Source organism: Corvus kubaryi, unplaced genomic scaffold (assembly GCF_017639235.1).
Source record: "Corvus kubaryi isolate FWS band 111438036 unplaced genomic scaffold, C.kubaryi_AGA036_p1.0 37284, whole genome shotgun sequence".
Classification (NCBI taxonomy): Eukaryota; Metazoa; Chordata; class Aves; order Passeriformes; family Corvidae; genus Corvus; species Corvus kubaryi.
This window is the reverse complement of record NW_024581088.1, coordinates 1,420,227-1,436,317: the sequence shown is the minus strand read 5'-3', so window position 1 is coordinate 1,436,317 and position 16,091 is coordinate 1,420,227. Positions and strand designations below refer to the sequence as shown.

General features: G+C 49.5%; 1 protein-coding gene across 2 annotated transcripts in view; it reads left to right on the top strand.

Moving 5' to 3' along the window:
* The window catches only part of AUTS2 (activator of transcription and developmental regulator AUTS2), a 762,438-nt gene that overhangs the window by 721,047 nt on the left and 25,300 nt on the right, over positions 1-16,091 (top strand). For both annotated transcript variants that reach the window (XM_042025870.1, XM_042025871.1), the window contains exon 7: positions 14,314-14,797. In XM_042025870.1, coding sequence (XP_041881804.1) covers positions 14,314-14,797 — 484 coding nt within the window. The remainder of the gene's footprint in view (positions 1-14,313; positions 14,798-16,091) is intronic.

Here is a 16,091-nt window from a genome sequence, read left to right as displayed (position 1 = left end):
CAGCTCTATCTTGGCATTGTGGGCTGCTTTCTGTCTTCATGGGGAGGCATCAGAATGTCCTCAGGCTCTTTTGTAAGATTAAGAGCTTTCCATGGCATCCTGACAAGGAGGAAGTTTAAGGAACAAGAGTATTTAACGTAGAGCTAATCTGGTTTTTGTGAAAGAGGGAGGATTAAACCAGTAAGTTCTCTGTTCCGGGCAAGTTTGTGCCAGGATGGCACCAAGGAAGAAACTCTGTGGAGGAGCCCCAGTCTGATGGTGTGTGGAGCTGGGAGGAGGAAGGAGAGGGATTTTGAGTCCAGGAACGAGTTCTGAAATGGCCACAGGTCTGTTCTGTCTTTAAGGAAAAAGGGAGGGAATGGATGGAGTCATGTGGGAGAGGAAGGGCCACACACTGAGCTTTGTTGGAGTCACTTGTGAGTCCCCAACACTGAGCAGTGCCAGCAGAGTCCTCCCTCACAGGGAGCCCACAGGAAAGATGGAGAGAGCCTATTGACAAAGGATGGAGTGCCAAGACAAGAGGAATGGCTTTTCGCTGCCAGAGGGCAGGGCTGGATGGGATATTGGGAAGGAATTGTTCCCTGGGAGGGTGGGCAGGCCCTGGCACAGGGTGCCCAGAGCAGCTGGGGCTGCCCCTGGATCCCTGGCAGTGCCCAAGACCAGGCTGGACATTGGGGCTGGGAGCAGCCTGGGACAGGGGGAGGTGTCCCTGCCCATGGCAGGGGTGGCACTGGATGGGCTTTGAGGTCCCTGCCAGCCCAAACCATTCTGGGATTCTGTGATCTCCTCCTGTACTTATTTCCTGGGCCACAGAGTTTTGTGTCTCGTAGAACCTTCTGTTTATCTCTAAACTCACTTTGTATCTAGAATTCATTTTTCAGCCTTGCTCAAAGAAGAGTAACTTAGAGAAAACACTTCATGTATTCATCGTGGCACCACCTCACCCCTCCTGAGGACGAGCTGTTAAACGTTTTCAACAGTTTCCAGTAAAACTGGTGGTAGCTGGTAAATGTTAAACAGGATTTTTTTTCCCTTTAGTCAGAGACAAACTTTAGGAAGCTCAGAGTGAGTGCTGGAGAGCTTCCAACACAAATGTCAGGCTTGGCATCTCCCGGGAGCAGGGGGGGTTGGATCCCTCCAGACTTGGAGGGTGAGGAGCAACTGTGGGTCCCGATCTGCTGCCTGAAGCATTTGCATGTGCTGCTCTCCCTCCTTCCACCAGAATCCATTTGACAGCCTTGCCTTGATGATAATTAAATAAATCCTCCTGCCAGGGCCAATGGCCACAGCTGTGTGTGTGTGTACCTGTGCACAGGTGTGCAAGTATGTGCACACACGTGTGTGGGATCAGTGTGTTTGTCGCTGGGTTGACCTGTGAGTGGAGCTCACAATCGTTTCTTTCTAAGTGTTAATGGGCCTACGGGTTTTTCTGTGTATTTTCTGTGCATTTATATTGATTTTCTGTGTATTTGCTTTGTTGCACTGGAGATCAGTACAGTTTCAGCCTTCTGCATGCTATGTAAGGATTATATATGATTCTGTGTACCAGTGGTTGTCAGGACCCCATGGAAAACCAGCTACATGAGCTCAGGACATGATTATTGATTGCTCATGGCTGTCAGCTTCACGGGAAAGGGAAAAAACCCAGCGAGGTACTGCTCAAACATCTCAAACACAACAGGGAGCAGTGCGAGGAAATAAATTATTGTATCTTACATTTACTTACTCCAATGCTTTCTTTGAACCACAGTGAGGAGTGCTGGCATTCTGCCAAGCTTGAATTTGACCTTTTTTTAAAATCCTTATTATTATTCTCCTGAAATGAATACAGAGAAGCCTTAAGCAAGAGCTGATTCTTGTTTTACATCAGCCCCTGCCCTGGAAAGCTCATCATCTAAATCCTTGAAAAAGGAAACAGGGCCAAGCATTGACCTAACTGCGTCTTGAGGGAGCTGGACCAGAACTTTAATCTTCTAGTCTAGTGCACTGTCCCTGAATCACGGTGATTTTCCATAGTTCACATCATTTTCTCTATATATTTGAAGATGTTGCAAGATGAGTTTGCCCAATACATCCTCAAGGGTTATTGCTAAAAGCTCCTCGTAGCCTTGCAAGAAGGATGTGCTTGGGCATATCTATTACCTATTAAACCTGGCGAAATAATGGAGCTTTCCCATGTCATAACAAATCAGGCCCATGGTAAAATAGCTGCAAACATTCTCTAGGACTTAATGAGCTCTTGCTGGTTCACAGTGGTCCAAGCAAGTTGTTATTGTGGCTGTTAGAGAGTGCAGAATTATATTATCGAAACAGTCTCATAAAAAGACGAGATGGGGTGTCAGGGAAGCCAATCCCACACTGCAGGGAGGTATGTGGAGCACACAAAGGCACTTTTTTTCCATGCTAATGCAGTTTATAGATGTGTAATCTTGTGTAATTCTGGTATGATTAAACAGAAGGTGTCTTTCTTCCTGAAGTTCCTTCAAGCTGTAAGAGAGGACAAAATAGAGAGAGGGAAATATTTCATCTTGCCATTATGCATAAAGCAGCCCTGGATCCCAAAATGAAGCAAAAGAGGGAATTTGGGGAGCTAAAGACCACTTTGACTTTCAAAAGCTTCTCTCAAACAAGCTTCCACACACCATCATAAAAAATGTCAGTGTGAAATATCCAAGCGAGAGCAAATTGAACAATCTGGTGATTCCAGTGCCTTCATCTGGAGTCTCATGCCTGCAAGGGTGTGCAAAAGTCAATAACTGGAATTGGAGGTTATTGATTATTTCACTGGGCTGCTGTTGAAACATCATATGTGCTTGATTTGGTCTTCAAGCACCCGGGAAACGCTTGGGTTTAGTTTTACCTCCCTTTGTGAAAAGAACTGAAAATACTATAAAACTGAAAGTATCTGGAGTTTTTTTCCCAATTTTAAAGTATTTTTCTTAAACTTAAATGAATGTTATTTGTCAAGGTTCCCCTCACTCCAAGATGGATATTTCATGCCACAGGTGGGGGCTATTCATAATTTATAAGGAATTGAACTTTCTGTTGGACACTGCCACCTGCAGCCCCATAGAGTTTAGAATGTTTGAATCAGAGCCGTCACCTTCTGCCTCTGCTCCTTGGAAACCAAAACAGTTATGGAAATGGCCTTTTCCCCCCTACTTTTAAGTTAAAAGAGAGTAGCTTTAGGTGGGATATGGGGAAGGAATTGTTCCCTGGGAGGGTGGGCAGGCCCTGGCACAGGGTGCCCAGAGCAGCTGGGGCTGCCCCTGGATCCCTGGCAGTGCCCAAGGCCAGGCTGGACATTGGGGCTGGGAGCAGCCTGGGACAGTGGGAAGTGTCCCTGCCCGTGGCAGGGGTGGCACTGGGTGGGCTTTAAGGTCCCTTTCCAACCCAACCCATTCCATGATTCCATGATTCTGTGACCCAGAGTGCTGTAGCCCTGAGGTGAGCACTGAGAGGGGAGTCAGGCTGTCAGGGACTGTGGGAGGACAGAACCCTTTACCCCAACTCTGCAAAACCCCTCCCACTGTGACCCTGATGAGCCCTGGGAGCTCAGCACATGCTGTAGCGCTCCCTTGGAGGGATGTGTGCCCTGCTAAAAGGCCTTGGAGAGGATCAGCAGAGAGGGGGAGAATAAAATAAAATGTGACGTGCTCAGCTGTTGAGGTAAAAATGAAAGTTGAGCAATAAGACCTCCTTTCTCGACAGGTCACCTGTGCTAGGTGGGAGAGGTTGGGATATTGCATTCCAGGCTGGCTCTGCAGAGCACCGAGCCGGAGGAGGGGCTGTGGAATGGCTGTGGAATTTTCTTCTTCTCTCTCCACACCAGTTATCCAGACAAAGTGGGAATTCTTAGTGTGCAGTTTGCAGGCAGGTCATTCTTTGCTGGAAAGGTTTGGAGCACAGGCTCTGCTGGCGCTGGGCAGAGCTATGGGAACCTGAGCATCTCTGTGCCCAGGACAGGCTGAGGGAGCCGGGGCTGCTCAGCCTCGAGAGGAGCCCCAGCTGAGAGGGGCCCTCAGCCCTGGCTGTCCCTGGCTGCAGGGAGGGCTCAGGGCAGGGCCCAGGCTCTGCTCCGGGGCCCGGCAGCGGCACCAGAGCACCGGGCAGGGCCTGAGCCCAGCAATTGCCCTGCACAGGAGGCAGAACTGCTGCCCTGGGCAGGGCCCAGCCCTGAACAGGCTGCCCAGGGAGGGGCTGGAGTCTCCCTCAGCGGGGATATTGCAGAGCCCTCTGGGCACAATCCTGTGCCCTGTGCTCTGGGATGGCCCTGCCTGAGCAGGGAGGTGGCACCAGGGACCCTCTGGGGTCCCTTCCAGCCTGGCCCATGGGGGGATTCTGGCCATGGTGTACAGTCCTGACCTGAGGAGAGTGGTCACCACCACCCCCAGCTGCAGGACGCACAGTGACCCAGTCTGGCTGCCTGGGGCTGTGGCACCAGCCAGCAGGGAAGTTTGATGGCACCTGTGATGGCCTGACAGGACAATCCTGAGCATGTCCAGCTCCGAGCGCCACAGCCCTGGCAGCGCTGCTGCTCCAGCTGGTGCCTGTGAGCCCTGGTGTCTGTGTCACATTAATCCCCAAATCAAATAATCAGCTGCTGCCTAATCAGGAGCTGACTCTCTTCACATCCAGTTAAATATGTGCACAACTTGAGGGAGGCTCTGACCCTGAGCCTCTGTGGTGGTTTAGGACCTGCAGCGGGTGCGGCTGCGCAGGGTGAGGGACAGGGGTGGCTCTCCAAGCGTTTCTTCCAGCAGCAGGACTGTTGGAAGCAAGCTTTGCCAGGTCAGGCAAAGGGTGCTTTTAGCGAAGGGAAAATGGAGAGGGAAGAGGTTACTTTGAATTCCAGCTCTTTCCCCAGACCAGCTTATCAAGCAGCCCCACCTCGGGGAAGGGCAGGGCCAAGGATGAGGGCCTCAAGCATTGGTTCACAGCACCACTGTTCAACAGGGTTTTTTAATTTTTGATGTAAAATAAATTTTATGAAGTTAACTTGAAGTATTCTGGCGAATTTTTAGTGTGGGAATAAGGAGATGGGTTCTCATCTCCCTGCCTAACACATTTCAGGGAAGGTTCAGGTTGGATATTAGGAAAAAATTTCTTCACTGAAGGAGTGGTTAAACACTGGCACAGGTTGCCCAGGAAAGTGGTAGGTTCAAAAAACAAGAGGATGTAGCATTTTGTGGTGTGGTTTAGTGTGCATGGGGGTCAAAGGTTGGACTTGATGATCTCTGGAGGCCTTTTCCAACTTTAATGGTTCAGTGATTCCATAAAAGCAAGAAAAGAAAATTGTAAGTTGAGTTGTAGAGCTCCCTGGTGGAAGGTAACGTTAAGGTAAAGAGCTTAGGAGGGCTCAGAGGATTATTAGATGTTTACAGAAATAATAAAGAAGTTATCACAGTTCTGCCAGGTGGGATATCAGTTTGCCAGAGGAAGGAGCCCTCAAGGTTCCTTGTATGAACCAGCCTCACACTGGGAGGGCTCGGAGAGGTTTCCTTGTGTGGGGGTGGTGGCTGAGTGAGAGGCTCCTGTTGTCCCACTGCAGCTGGGGGCAGTGGGGACCAAATTCCAGATGGGATGGACCACTGATGTTCTGCACCACTTGTGAGCCCTGATTCCTGATTTCTGCTAAAATGTGGTGGGTTTGGCTGTGCTGACACCCACACGGTGCCTTCTGCAGAGAGAACGTGAATGTAGAGCTGTGTTTGTTTATTGAAACGCTGGTGGTCAGTGGTGCAAATGGTTTATCTGTATAAAGACCCTTTGCTCTCAGTGCTGGGGAACACCTGCTGCCAGTGTGGGGCTGGCCAGGGTGAGCACCCCAATTCCTTCCCAGTGCTGAGGGGCCCCGGGGCCGGGCAGGGATGAGTCATGCACCCCGAATATCCCGACTGACAGCTGAGCAAACTTCAGAGCTCACAATTGAGGATGATGATATTGGCTGTGAGGATTAGCACAGCAGGTAGCCGTGCTGGCACAGGGCAGGGTTTGGGCTGAGGGATAAGTACACATTCTTTATTATTGCAGCTAATGGGAATCTGCCAGGCTTTGAGGCACAGAAAGGCTCACTGGCCACCTGTGAGCTAATCACAAAGATTTGCCTCATTCTGTATTTCAGCTCACTTGGAGCCCATAATCTAATTTCCAAACAGAGATGAGAAGAGTGAACAATTCATTTTCTACTCTACATGGCTGTGCTGGTAAACTTTTAATCCTTTTAGAATTACAGTTCCGTGTCACATGGAGGTGACACCACAGAGTCCTGCGTGTGAGGCTGGAGGCTTTGAATGCACCATTGCTGGATGATAATTAGCCTCAGCAGCAAGGCACAACATGAATCAAAATTAAAGTGAGGAGCACAGGACATTTTTCAAATGCTTTTTTGAATCATACACAGGCTAGTGATTCCAGTTTGGGTAGAAAATCCCCATGTTTGGGGCCAGCCTCAGACGTCGTGCCCCGATGTTGGTGTCCTCTCTGCGTGTGGGACACTGTTGTGCCAGTCCTGTGTCCTGCCAGCTCATTAACCACATCCCAGGGACAGTGTGTGGCACATCTGACTTTAATCTGGTCTCCACTGCTCGCCATTTATTGTGGATATTGAGATGATAAGTGAGGTACTGGGCTGAACTGAGCTGGAGGTGCTGCGTCTGCTGTGAGCCCAAGGTTCATTCCTGCTGCTGTGTTCAGGATGTGCTCAGCCTCTCCACAGCTTCTCCTTTGTAACAAAACCACCCTGAGCTGCTGCTCAGGTTCCATTGTGGACAGGTCAGTTGGTGAGGGTGTCCTGAAGGTGAGCACTGCTTGTGGTGATGTGCAGAGGCACTTTCACAGTGTCTTTTTAGTGATCTGTGTGGGCAGGGCACAGATGATCCACAGCTCTGGGATGAAACACTTGAGGTGGAGCTTCCCTGAGGGCAGCATCTGCCTCAGCAGTGAAGAGGTGGCTCACAAGGACCTTCATGCTGACTTTGCACCTTTGCTTGGATTTTGCTTTCAGGTGCCAAGAAGTGCAGGCAATTTGCATAGAGCTGGGTGTTACTGGACACGTATAACCAACACATTTAATGGGACACTTCGTTGACCAGAAACAATGAAATGTCATTTCTGCATTTATTGCTACAACCCAGACCAGAAGAATCCTTCCTGGGCAGCTGGAGCAGAGGGTTGGATAAGCCCTGGCACAGCTGCCCAGGGCGGTGGTGGAGTCACCACCCGTGGGGGGAGTTAAAAGATGTGGAGCTCTGGCGTGTGGGGACATGGGCTAGTGGTGGCTTTGGCAGTGCTGCACTCAGTGATCTTAGAGAGCTTTTCCAACCCCAATGACTCTGATTCTCTAATATCCATCTTTTTCTCTGCAGCGTTGGAAACACAAGGAAAATAGTGCCAAGCATGAGAACAGGGTAAAGTGACCCCGATGGGGGAGCTGGGCTGTGGAAGCTCAGCAGAGTTTCCTTGCAGACACCAATGAGCTGAAATAGTTGTAATTAAAAATGGGAATTCTCATGGTCGTGCTGAGCTTCATCTCAGTGTTAGCAAGGGTTTTTAAGCTCTCTGCTTATATTGGCATCATGCCTTTAAAATCAGAAATTCTTTGGCTCTAAAGAACAAATCCACAAAGGAGCCAGGGCTGTGTGGCTGGTGAGCTGGGGGTGTGACACCTCTCAGGGGGAATAGATGTGTTATTTTGCTGTATAAACATATCACATTCATCTTTTTTTGGTCCTTGGTATATTAAACTGAACTGTCAGGTTGCATTCGATCAGTGTTCATAGGGTTATACTTTTCAAGCTGCTTTTGAAAGCTGGTTTTGTTCAAGCTCATTCAAGTAATCCTGTCACACGCAAGGGGGATGAGCAGATGTCATGGGCATTTGGGGGAATATTGTGGATCTGTAGCCAAGGCAAATCAGTAGTCAGGAAGAGGGGGTGATGGATAAACTCAAGATATTTTCCTCTCCTTGTCCTGTGATGGGGTTAACCCTGTGCTGAAGTGATGTTCCTGTTGATAATGGGAGAAACTCATCCAGCCTTTCTGTGTTTTCTGTTTTTAATTGATTATTGTCTTGTCCTGTCACCTGATATACTCTGGGCAGGTTTGAAAAGCCCTCCCACCCTTCTGCTCTGCCCACTGAGGGGCCACAGGGTGTTCCTACAATAGCCAAAAGAGGAGAGGGGAAGGCAGAGAGGGACTTTGGACAAGGGCTGGAGGGACAGGACCCAGGGAATGGCTTCCCACTGACAGAGGGCAGGGATGGATGGGATTTTGGGGAGAAATCCTTCCCTGGGAGGGTGGGCAGGGCCTGGCACAGGGTGCCCAGAGCAGCTGGGGCTGCCCCTGGATCCCTGGCAGTGCCCAAGGCCAGGCTGGACATTGGGGCTGGGAGCAGCCTGGGACAGTGGGAGGTGTCCCTGCCTCTGGCAGGGGTGGCACTGGATGGGCTTTAAGGTCCCTTCAACCCAACCCATTCTGTGATTCTATAACTCTTGAGATTTAGGTACAATAACAAACCCCTGGTTTTTGCCACAGTTCCAGAGAATCTTGGCAGAAAATCCCAGGTGTTTGGGTGTAAGCCAGTCTTTGAGCAGAGACCGGGAGCAGAGCTCAGGGTTGGGCAGGTGGGTTTTGTACCCTGGCTCCAAGGTTTGTGCACCAGTTTGGGAAAAGCTGGTACAGGAGGGGTGGGAAGCACAACCTGGCCTCACAGAGGCTTGCTTTGTTTCTGTGCATCTGGGTGTGTGTTAGAGCTGTTGTCATGACAAGACTTAGATATCTTTGATTAAAATGCAGAATTTAAGCAGGAAGGTGAAACTCTGATCACAAGCCCATTATCAGTAAAGAATATTCCCCAGTGACTTTGTCAGCATCACTTCCCACCTGGGAAGTTTTCCAGCCCATTTGGGAGCCCCTTCAGTCATCCCTCAGGAGCTGGCTCTGGAACATTTTGGGGCTGTGTAGTTAATGATGTCATTTATTGATTCCCAGCTGGGTGGGTTAGGAAGTCAAGAGATTTTATTGGAAATAAACCTTTGGCTGTGGGTGTTGAAGCAGGATTGAGTTCTTGCAGGGTCTGTGAGGGTGTTACACCTGTCTGCAGCTCCTTCCTTCTTAGTAAAGTGTCAGGATTCCTGACAGAGAGGGGTGTTTGGATATTCCCTTCTTCACTTCCCTCAAGAAAGCTTTACCCCATTCCTTTGTACTAAATTAAGAGGTGCTTTTTAAAAAAAAATTAAATTGAGTGCTGCCAAATGCTCCCAGTGTCCAGCTGTAGGAGTTACATTTATGGAGTGTGTTCTGCTTAACAGCTGAATGAAATAAATTGTTTTGTGTGCAGTATTGGAGGATTCTGCACTCTCAAATCAGGGCCAGAAGCAGCTCAATGACTGAAGAATTGTCAACATCTTGTGCAATCCCCCTAAGTGCTTCTTTTCATTGATCTGCAACTTCATTGTTGACAATTAAATCCCTTTCAGTGCAGAGGATAAACATTTTTAACAGGAGGTAGCAGAATCTTTTGTCCTGAATGATTTTCTTCCGTGTTTTATAATTAAGTACAAAGTGTGTCACCAGCCTTGCTGTTCACTTGTGCTAAATACCTGCTCACTGTGGAGTAATTGCTATCAGCAGATGACAGAGCCGCGAGGAACTGCGCTTTCGAAGGCATGCTCTTCATTTGCATAATCAAATGCTTTGTTAGTGTCCTTGGAAATTAGGATGAAAGATGACTGTGTGCTAAAAATGAGAAATTGTTTTTAGCAAATTATGTGTATCCAGTACAGCAGCTGAGCTGCTCTGGGGCCTGTTTGATGCGTGTTGGCTGCTGCACCCACAGCCTCCTCCCTCCTGGCAGTAACAGCTCCTGGCACCTGCCTCTCCCTGTCCCGGTACTGCGCTGACCAATGTCTAATCAATGTGAAATGGACAATCAGGGCTTAAATCTGATTAATTATTTCAAGCCTTGTAGAGTGCTTGGAAAGAGCTGCTGGTCTTTGGGGTAGATCTGTCCTGCATTCCATGACTCCTGGGGGGTTTGTATTGGTTGTGACAGTTTGTACAAACTCCCCACTTATCCATGGTAAAGCTGGAGAAAATGGGTTTGAAAGATCTGGTTTTTTCTCTTGCATTAAGAAGTCTGGAGAAAATTTGAGTTAGGCAGATACAGTGTTGTTGGTAGTTCAACTTACCAAAGTAGTGAAAGAAAATTAAAACTATTTTTAAATTAAATGATGCTATAAAATATTTCTTTGGTAGGCTGAATGCTCAGCAAAACACTGAAAACTCCTGTAATTTCCCCACTTGTGCAATAAGGACTATGAGCTTCATCCTAAACTTTCCTCTCAGGAAAGTGGAAAATTTAGTGCTGGTTCTGAGTTGGTCTCTGAAGTTGCCTGAGGTCAGGCATGGAGAGGCTGAATCCAAACACAGACAGAAGGAGCAGTGACAGGATATGATGCAGCCTAATTTCTGTATGACACTCCAGACCTGGCTGTTCCACACCTGGACATGGAAAAGTTGGGTGATTTTATGTTTAGGAAAAAAGTTTGGCCGCTGTAAGTTTGACATCCCCATGCAGGGATGTCCCTGAGGGGATTTCATTCCCCAGGGGCCTCAGGTCAGGGATGCCCAGGACACTCCGGACTGGCCGGGCTGGGGGTGGCCATGGCACACCCTGTGCTGGCTCTTGGCACCTCCTGTGCTCCTTGGTGCTCCCAGACATGGTGAACCCATCTGCAAACAGCTCGTGGCCAGCACAATGTGAGGGTTCTGCGTTGATGAATCTCTGGGAATGTCACATCTGGCAAATTCCAACAGGGCTTTGTTGTCAGTGGAGAACAGCTGGGCATCATCCTGTGGATGTTGTGTTCCCAGCTGGCCACCCCTGGCCATCCTTCAACTCTTTGGGACCACCCAGATGGGAAAAAGGAGCCAGAATGCAGAGTTCAGGTCAAATTTTAGTGGTTTGCACATTAGGGAGAGAGACAGTGATGGAAAGCTGCAATTACCTGTATTGATGATACAAATCCATGTCTCCAGAGGGAAGTGTTTGCTGGCTCTCCCAGCTGCAGAGTCTCTCTGGGTCACCTGAGTCACCTGGGTTACCTTCAGGTGTCCCCAGGGTGGCCTTGGCTGCTCCCTGCTGTGATGGAGCCAACCCGGTGGCGGTCGCATACACAGCAGGGTCATGGAGGGGACTGGAGTCCTGTCTTGAGTTTGTGTGCTTGAGTGAAAAACAGGGGAATTTGAGATTTAAGACACATCAAAGGGCACAGGAATGGAAGACAATGGAAGCTGCATTTCCTGTCTGGGAAATGCCAATGTTCAGTCCTCAGCATCAAATTCTGTCTTTATTCCTTTTTCAGTGAAGGAGTGGCTGTTGCTGGATGCAGTATCAACCCAGTGGAAAAAGGGGAGCCTGTGTCAGCATGGAATTTACATCACAGTCACTGCTCTCCTGAATCCCAGTGCAGTAATTCTGCTTTATCCAAAGCAGAGTGTGGAGACAGCCAGCAAATAAAGTTAGCTTGGTGCACTTAGCTGTTGGGTGGAGATGAATTCCTCTGATGATAAACAATCTCACAAAGTTGGGTTGTGTGTGTCATGGTGACATTAAGGGCTTTTTTCCCCAGAGTTCTTGCACTGAGCCAGTCAATCAGGGTAGGAAAAGAGCAATCTTGTCTGTGTGACCTTGAAGTGCTGTTGATGGAGACTGGAGCCCTCCTCGTGAAACCTGTGATTGGTGGCGTTTATCACTGAGGGGGGATTTCAACTCCCCAAATAGATACAGTGGGATGGAGAATTGGTTCTGATTTACACACCCTCCCCATCATCTGCCAGGCAGGGCTGTGTGCTGAGACCTCCTGCACAGCTGGCACCGGGCTGGGGCACGGGGTGGGTGCACTGGTGCCAGACTGGGAGAGGAGAACCCACGGGCACGGCTGGTGGGAGACTTGGGGAATAACATTTATTTTACTGCTTGCAGCATCTTGGAAGTGCAGACTCACAGGGATGGTACTTGGGGGCTGCGCAGTGGGCATGTGAGCAGCAGCAGAAAATCCCAGGAGATAGTGGTGTTCCCAGCCCTTTTCTCCCAGGGAGGAGGAGTGGATCCCCAGCACTGAGCTGTGTTGAATAAATGTGACACATGAGAGAGGCTAAAAATACCAAAGGAAAGGATTTAATGAATGCACTGAGTGCAAGGTGTTCCCTGTAGGTTTGGAAGTATCACCTCTGCAGGATTTCCAGACCACCTGCTAGAGCCATGTAGTGGGGGATTTCTAGTGACAAGCCTGAGTCCTCAAAGCCATTGTGTAAAAAAAACCAACAAACCCAAAACCTTGTAACTCCTACACCCATAAGGACTGGGAACATAGATCCACCTCTTCCTGAACAAACTGTTGCTCATTTCTCTCCTCCTTGGGGACCTGCCTGAACACGTGTGGATCACACTCTTGTCTAACTTCTAATAATGTTTGATCAAATAGGATTCATCCAAAGAGTTAATGTGAGCAAAGTTTTCTTTACTTGGAACCTGCAGTTTATTGCAGTGAGATAAACCTTGGGCATAGGGCCGAGTAATTGTTTTTATCCCTCTGGAGTCCCTCTCTTGCCCCCATAATCTTCCAATCCAAGGTGGTGCAGGAGCCTCTGTGCCAAGTAGTCCAGAAGTGATTAAAGTAGGTCCTCATCAAATAAACCTGTTTACTTTTCCCCCCTCTTTCTTGCTTCCTTTTTCTCCTCTTTACCTCCCTTTGTCTCACTTTATCCCCTTTCTCCCCATCTCCTGTCTACAACATATGAAAATCCCCAGCGTTACCAGGCCACTCACCCTTGCACAGGGCCTGTAAAATACTTACTGAGAGGGTACCTGGTGTGGTTTATTTCTGATCTGTTAATGAAGTTAAACCCAAATGATGCCATGTTAGTGACACATGGAGGCCAGGCTGTCCCCAGGGATGTGGTGGTTGGCAAATACGTGTGCCCAGGCCATGGGCTGGAAGAGTTCACTCCTTTACTTCAGGGTTTGCACACTGGAGCTGTCAACATTTTTCTCTGAATGGATATTGTTTCATTATTCATTTAGTAATTTTACCCCTTAAAACTGGCAGAAGGGGGAGTAAAGTTTTCCTTCTCTTAGGGTTATTTAGAACACTGGACACTTTTTTAATCCTAAACTTGTCCCAAGCCCCTTCAAACCTTACATGTTTCCCTCAGGCTGTGTTTCTGTAGTTGCTGTAGGTATAAGTCCAGCTGTTCCAAGTTGCTGTACAATGCAGCCCTAAAAGGTGCTTCTGGTCCCCCACCTGCAAGGCAGCACCTTTCCAGTCTGGGTTCAGCAGCATTCCCCTGGATTTGTTGCAAGGGGTGCCATGGAGCCAGATCCACACTGGCAGAAGGTTTGGGTGAGCAGTTCCAGTTGGGAAATTGCTGTAAAACCCCAGTGAGCAAAATTCCAATGTACAAATGTTAAAATTATAATAACATTCATTATTATTAAAGAGTTGGGAAATAGAAGTAAGTAATTCCATGACCAGGCAAACAAAAAAAAGCCAGGGTTCCTGCTAGGGTGTTTTTAAAGTTTAGATCTTGTGTGATGGGGAAGGGGCTGGAGCCCCAGGAGCGGCTGAGGGAGCTGGAAAGGGGCTCAGGCTGGAGCAAAGGAGGCTCAGGGGGGACCTTGTGGCTCTGCACAAGTCCCTGACAGGAGGGGGCAGCCGGGGGGGTCGGGCTCTGCTGCCAGGGAACAGGGCCAGGAGGAGAGGGAACGGCCTCAGGCCGGGCCAGGGGAGGCTCAGGGTGGGCAGCAGCAGGGATTTCTCCATGGAGAGAGAGGTCAGTCCCTGGCACAGCTGCCCGGGGCAGTGGTGCAGTCAACAACGCTGGAAACGTTTAAAAAACATGTGGATGTGGTACTTGAGGATATGATTTAGTGGTGAACATGGTTGTGGATTGAACTTGGTGATCTTAAGGATCTTTTCCAACCTTAAGCATTCTGTGAGAAGGCACAGAGCACGCGTGGCATTTGCTCCCTCAGTGGGTCAGTTCCCTCGTTTGTTCTCTCAGTCAGGGAGTGGTGATGAGTAACAACGCTGGAGAACAGCAGTGCTGAACAGAGTCTCTCTTCTCTGCCACGTGGTTTATTTTGAGGAGAGTTACTGGGGCAGATGGATTTGATTCAGTTTCACGTTGACCTGGACAGTTCTTGATGGAAACAAAATGGAACTTCCTAGAGTGTGAGCAGCCCAGCAGTGGCTCTGGGTTTGCCCGTCTGCCTCACGTTTAACCATGTTCTCTCTGTTGTTGTTGCAGATAAGGAGTTGGGAGTTGGCGCGCTTGCTGACAATGACGACCCTGGTGCTAGGGGCCCAGCTGTCCCCAAAATATCAGGACTAGAAAGGAGCCAAGAGAAGAGCCAGGACAGCAGCAAAGACCCAATACTTGAGCCTGTGGTGCCTAAAGACCCCCGTCCTCAGGTGACGCCGCCACCGCTGGAGCCGCCCGAGGGCCGCTGCCCCAGCCCCGTGCTCGCCCCGCGCCCGGAGGCCCCGGCCCCACCGCCCGCCCCGGCCGTGCCGCTGCCCCCGGCCCCCGAGGAGCCCGGTCGCCCGTCTGCCGGCCAGCCCTCCGGCCAGCCCCCGGCCGGCCAGCCCCCCGCTGGCCAGCACCCGCCGCGGCCGCAGTCGCCGCTGCCCCCGGCACACCCGGCCCTGCCCGCGGTGCAGCCCCATCCCCAGAGCCTCTCGCAGCCGCTCTCCGCCTACAACAGCAGCAGCTTGAGCCTCAACAGCTTAAGGTAGGTGCATGGAGAGGGGTCTGGGATGCTGGACTGAGCCTGGGGGGAGCTGGATAAAGGAGAGGAGTGACAGCCCAGCCCAGCCCATCCCTGGGAAATGAAGGGCAGTTGGTGCATTTAACCTCGATTCCTCCCATGAGGTGAGCCAGGATCACTCTCTGTGTGACCCAGCAATCCCATAAACTCTTGGGTATTTTACGTTCATTTGCTTTGGATTTTCCTGCCTGCCATACTTGGGTTTTTGGGGGGATTTTACACAGTATAGATCAGGGGAAGAGAAGCCCAGTTCCTGCAGGTTGGGCTGCTCTCTGAAGGCTGACTGTTTTTCCCTCCCATCCCTGTAAATATCTGATTTCTCTAAGCACTGCCATGGCCCAGGGCAAGGAGCCCAGGAGCCCCTCGAGCAAGGTCCAGCTGGTGACAGCCCAGCACCAGCGGTCGCACACCAGGCACCTCACAGCTCCATGTTTTCCTGCTCTGCTGACACCTTGCAGGCTTCCATGTTTTTCTCTCACCTGGCCACAGTGAGATCAGCCTCACCTTTCATATGGGGATAACAAAGATGAGCAGTGAGATTAAACACCGTGTGCCCAGGAACCCATGATGTCCCTCTGAGTCAGGGACCTCAGGCTTCCCCTACTCTGAGTTCCCAGCAGGCAGATGTGGCCTTCAGGACCTAGGGAAGCAGCACTGTGGTTGCTTCATGGTTTGACAAAAGACTGGGAGGTGTTTAAGACCTGGATTTATTTTTAACCAAGCTGGTATTGCTTGTCTTTAAAAATCACTGCAATAGAAGTGTGTCATTACTTGAAATAAAGACAAGGAGAATTAAGCCTTCCATGAATGTATTTTAAATACTCATTAGTAGGAAATGAAACCTGAAAAATTGCCACCAGTGTAATCACAAATACTTCTTTTGCTGACTCATCTCATTTTATTCTGAGGGTAGAGAGAGGCATTACCTGTACAATAATCACAAATCTGTTGTTGCCTTCTCAACTTCATTTCACATTTTCTGCAGTCTTTCATCTCAGTAATTCATAGCAAAAAAAAACCAAACCAAAACCCTAAACTTCTATTAATGCAGTGATTTTGAGCTTCATTTGCCTGAAAATGTGAACCAGGAGCAGTCATGTAGAAAGGACCTGATAATTAAGTAATGAATGCACAGGGCTGATTACTCCTTTGTGTGTCACCCCTGTGCTGTTGTGGGACAATACCAACCTCTTGCAGCACGGGAGAACACGGCTCAGGTGTGCAGGGAGCACAGGAGTAAAAGATACCAGAGCAGGGG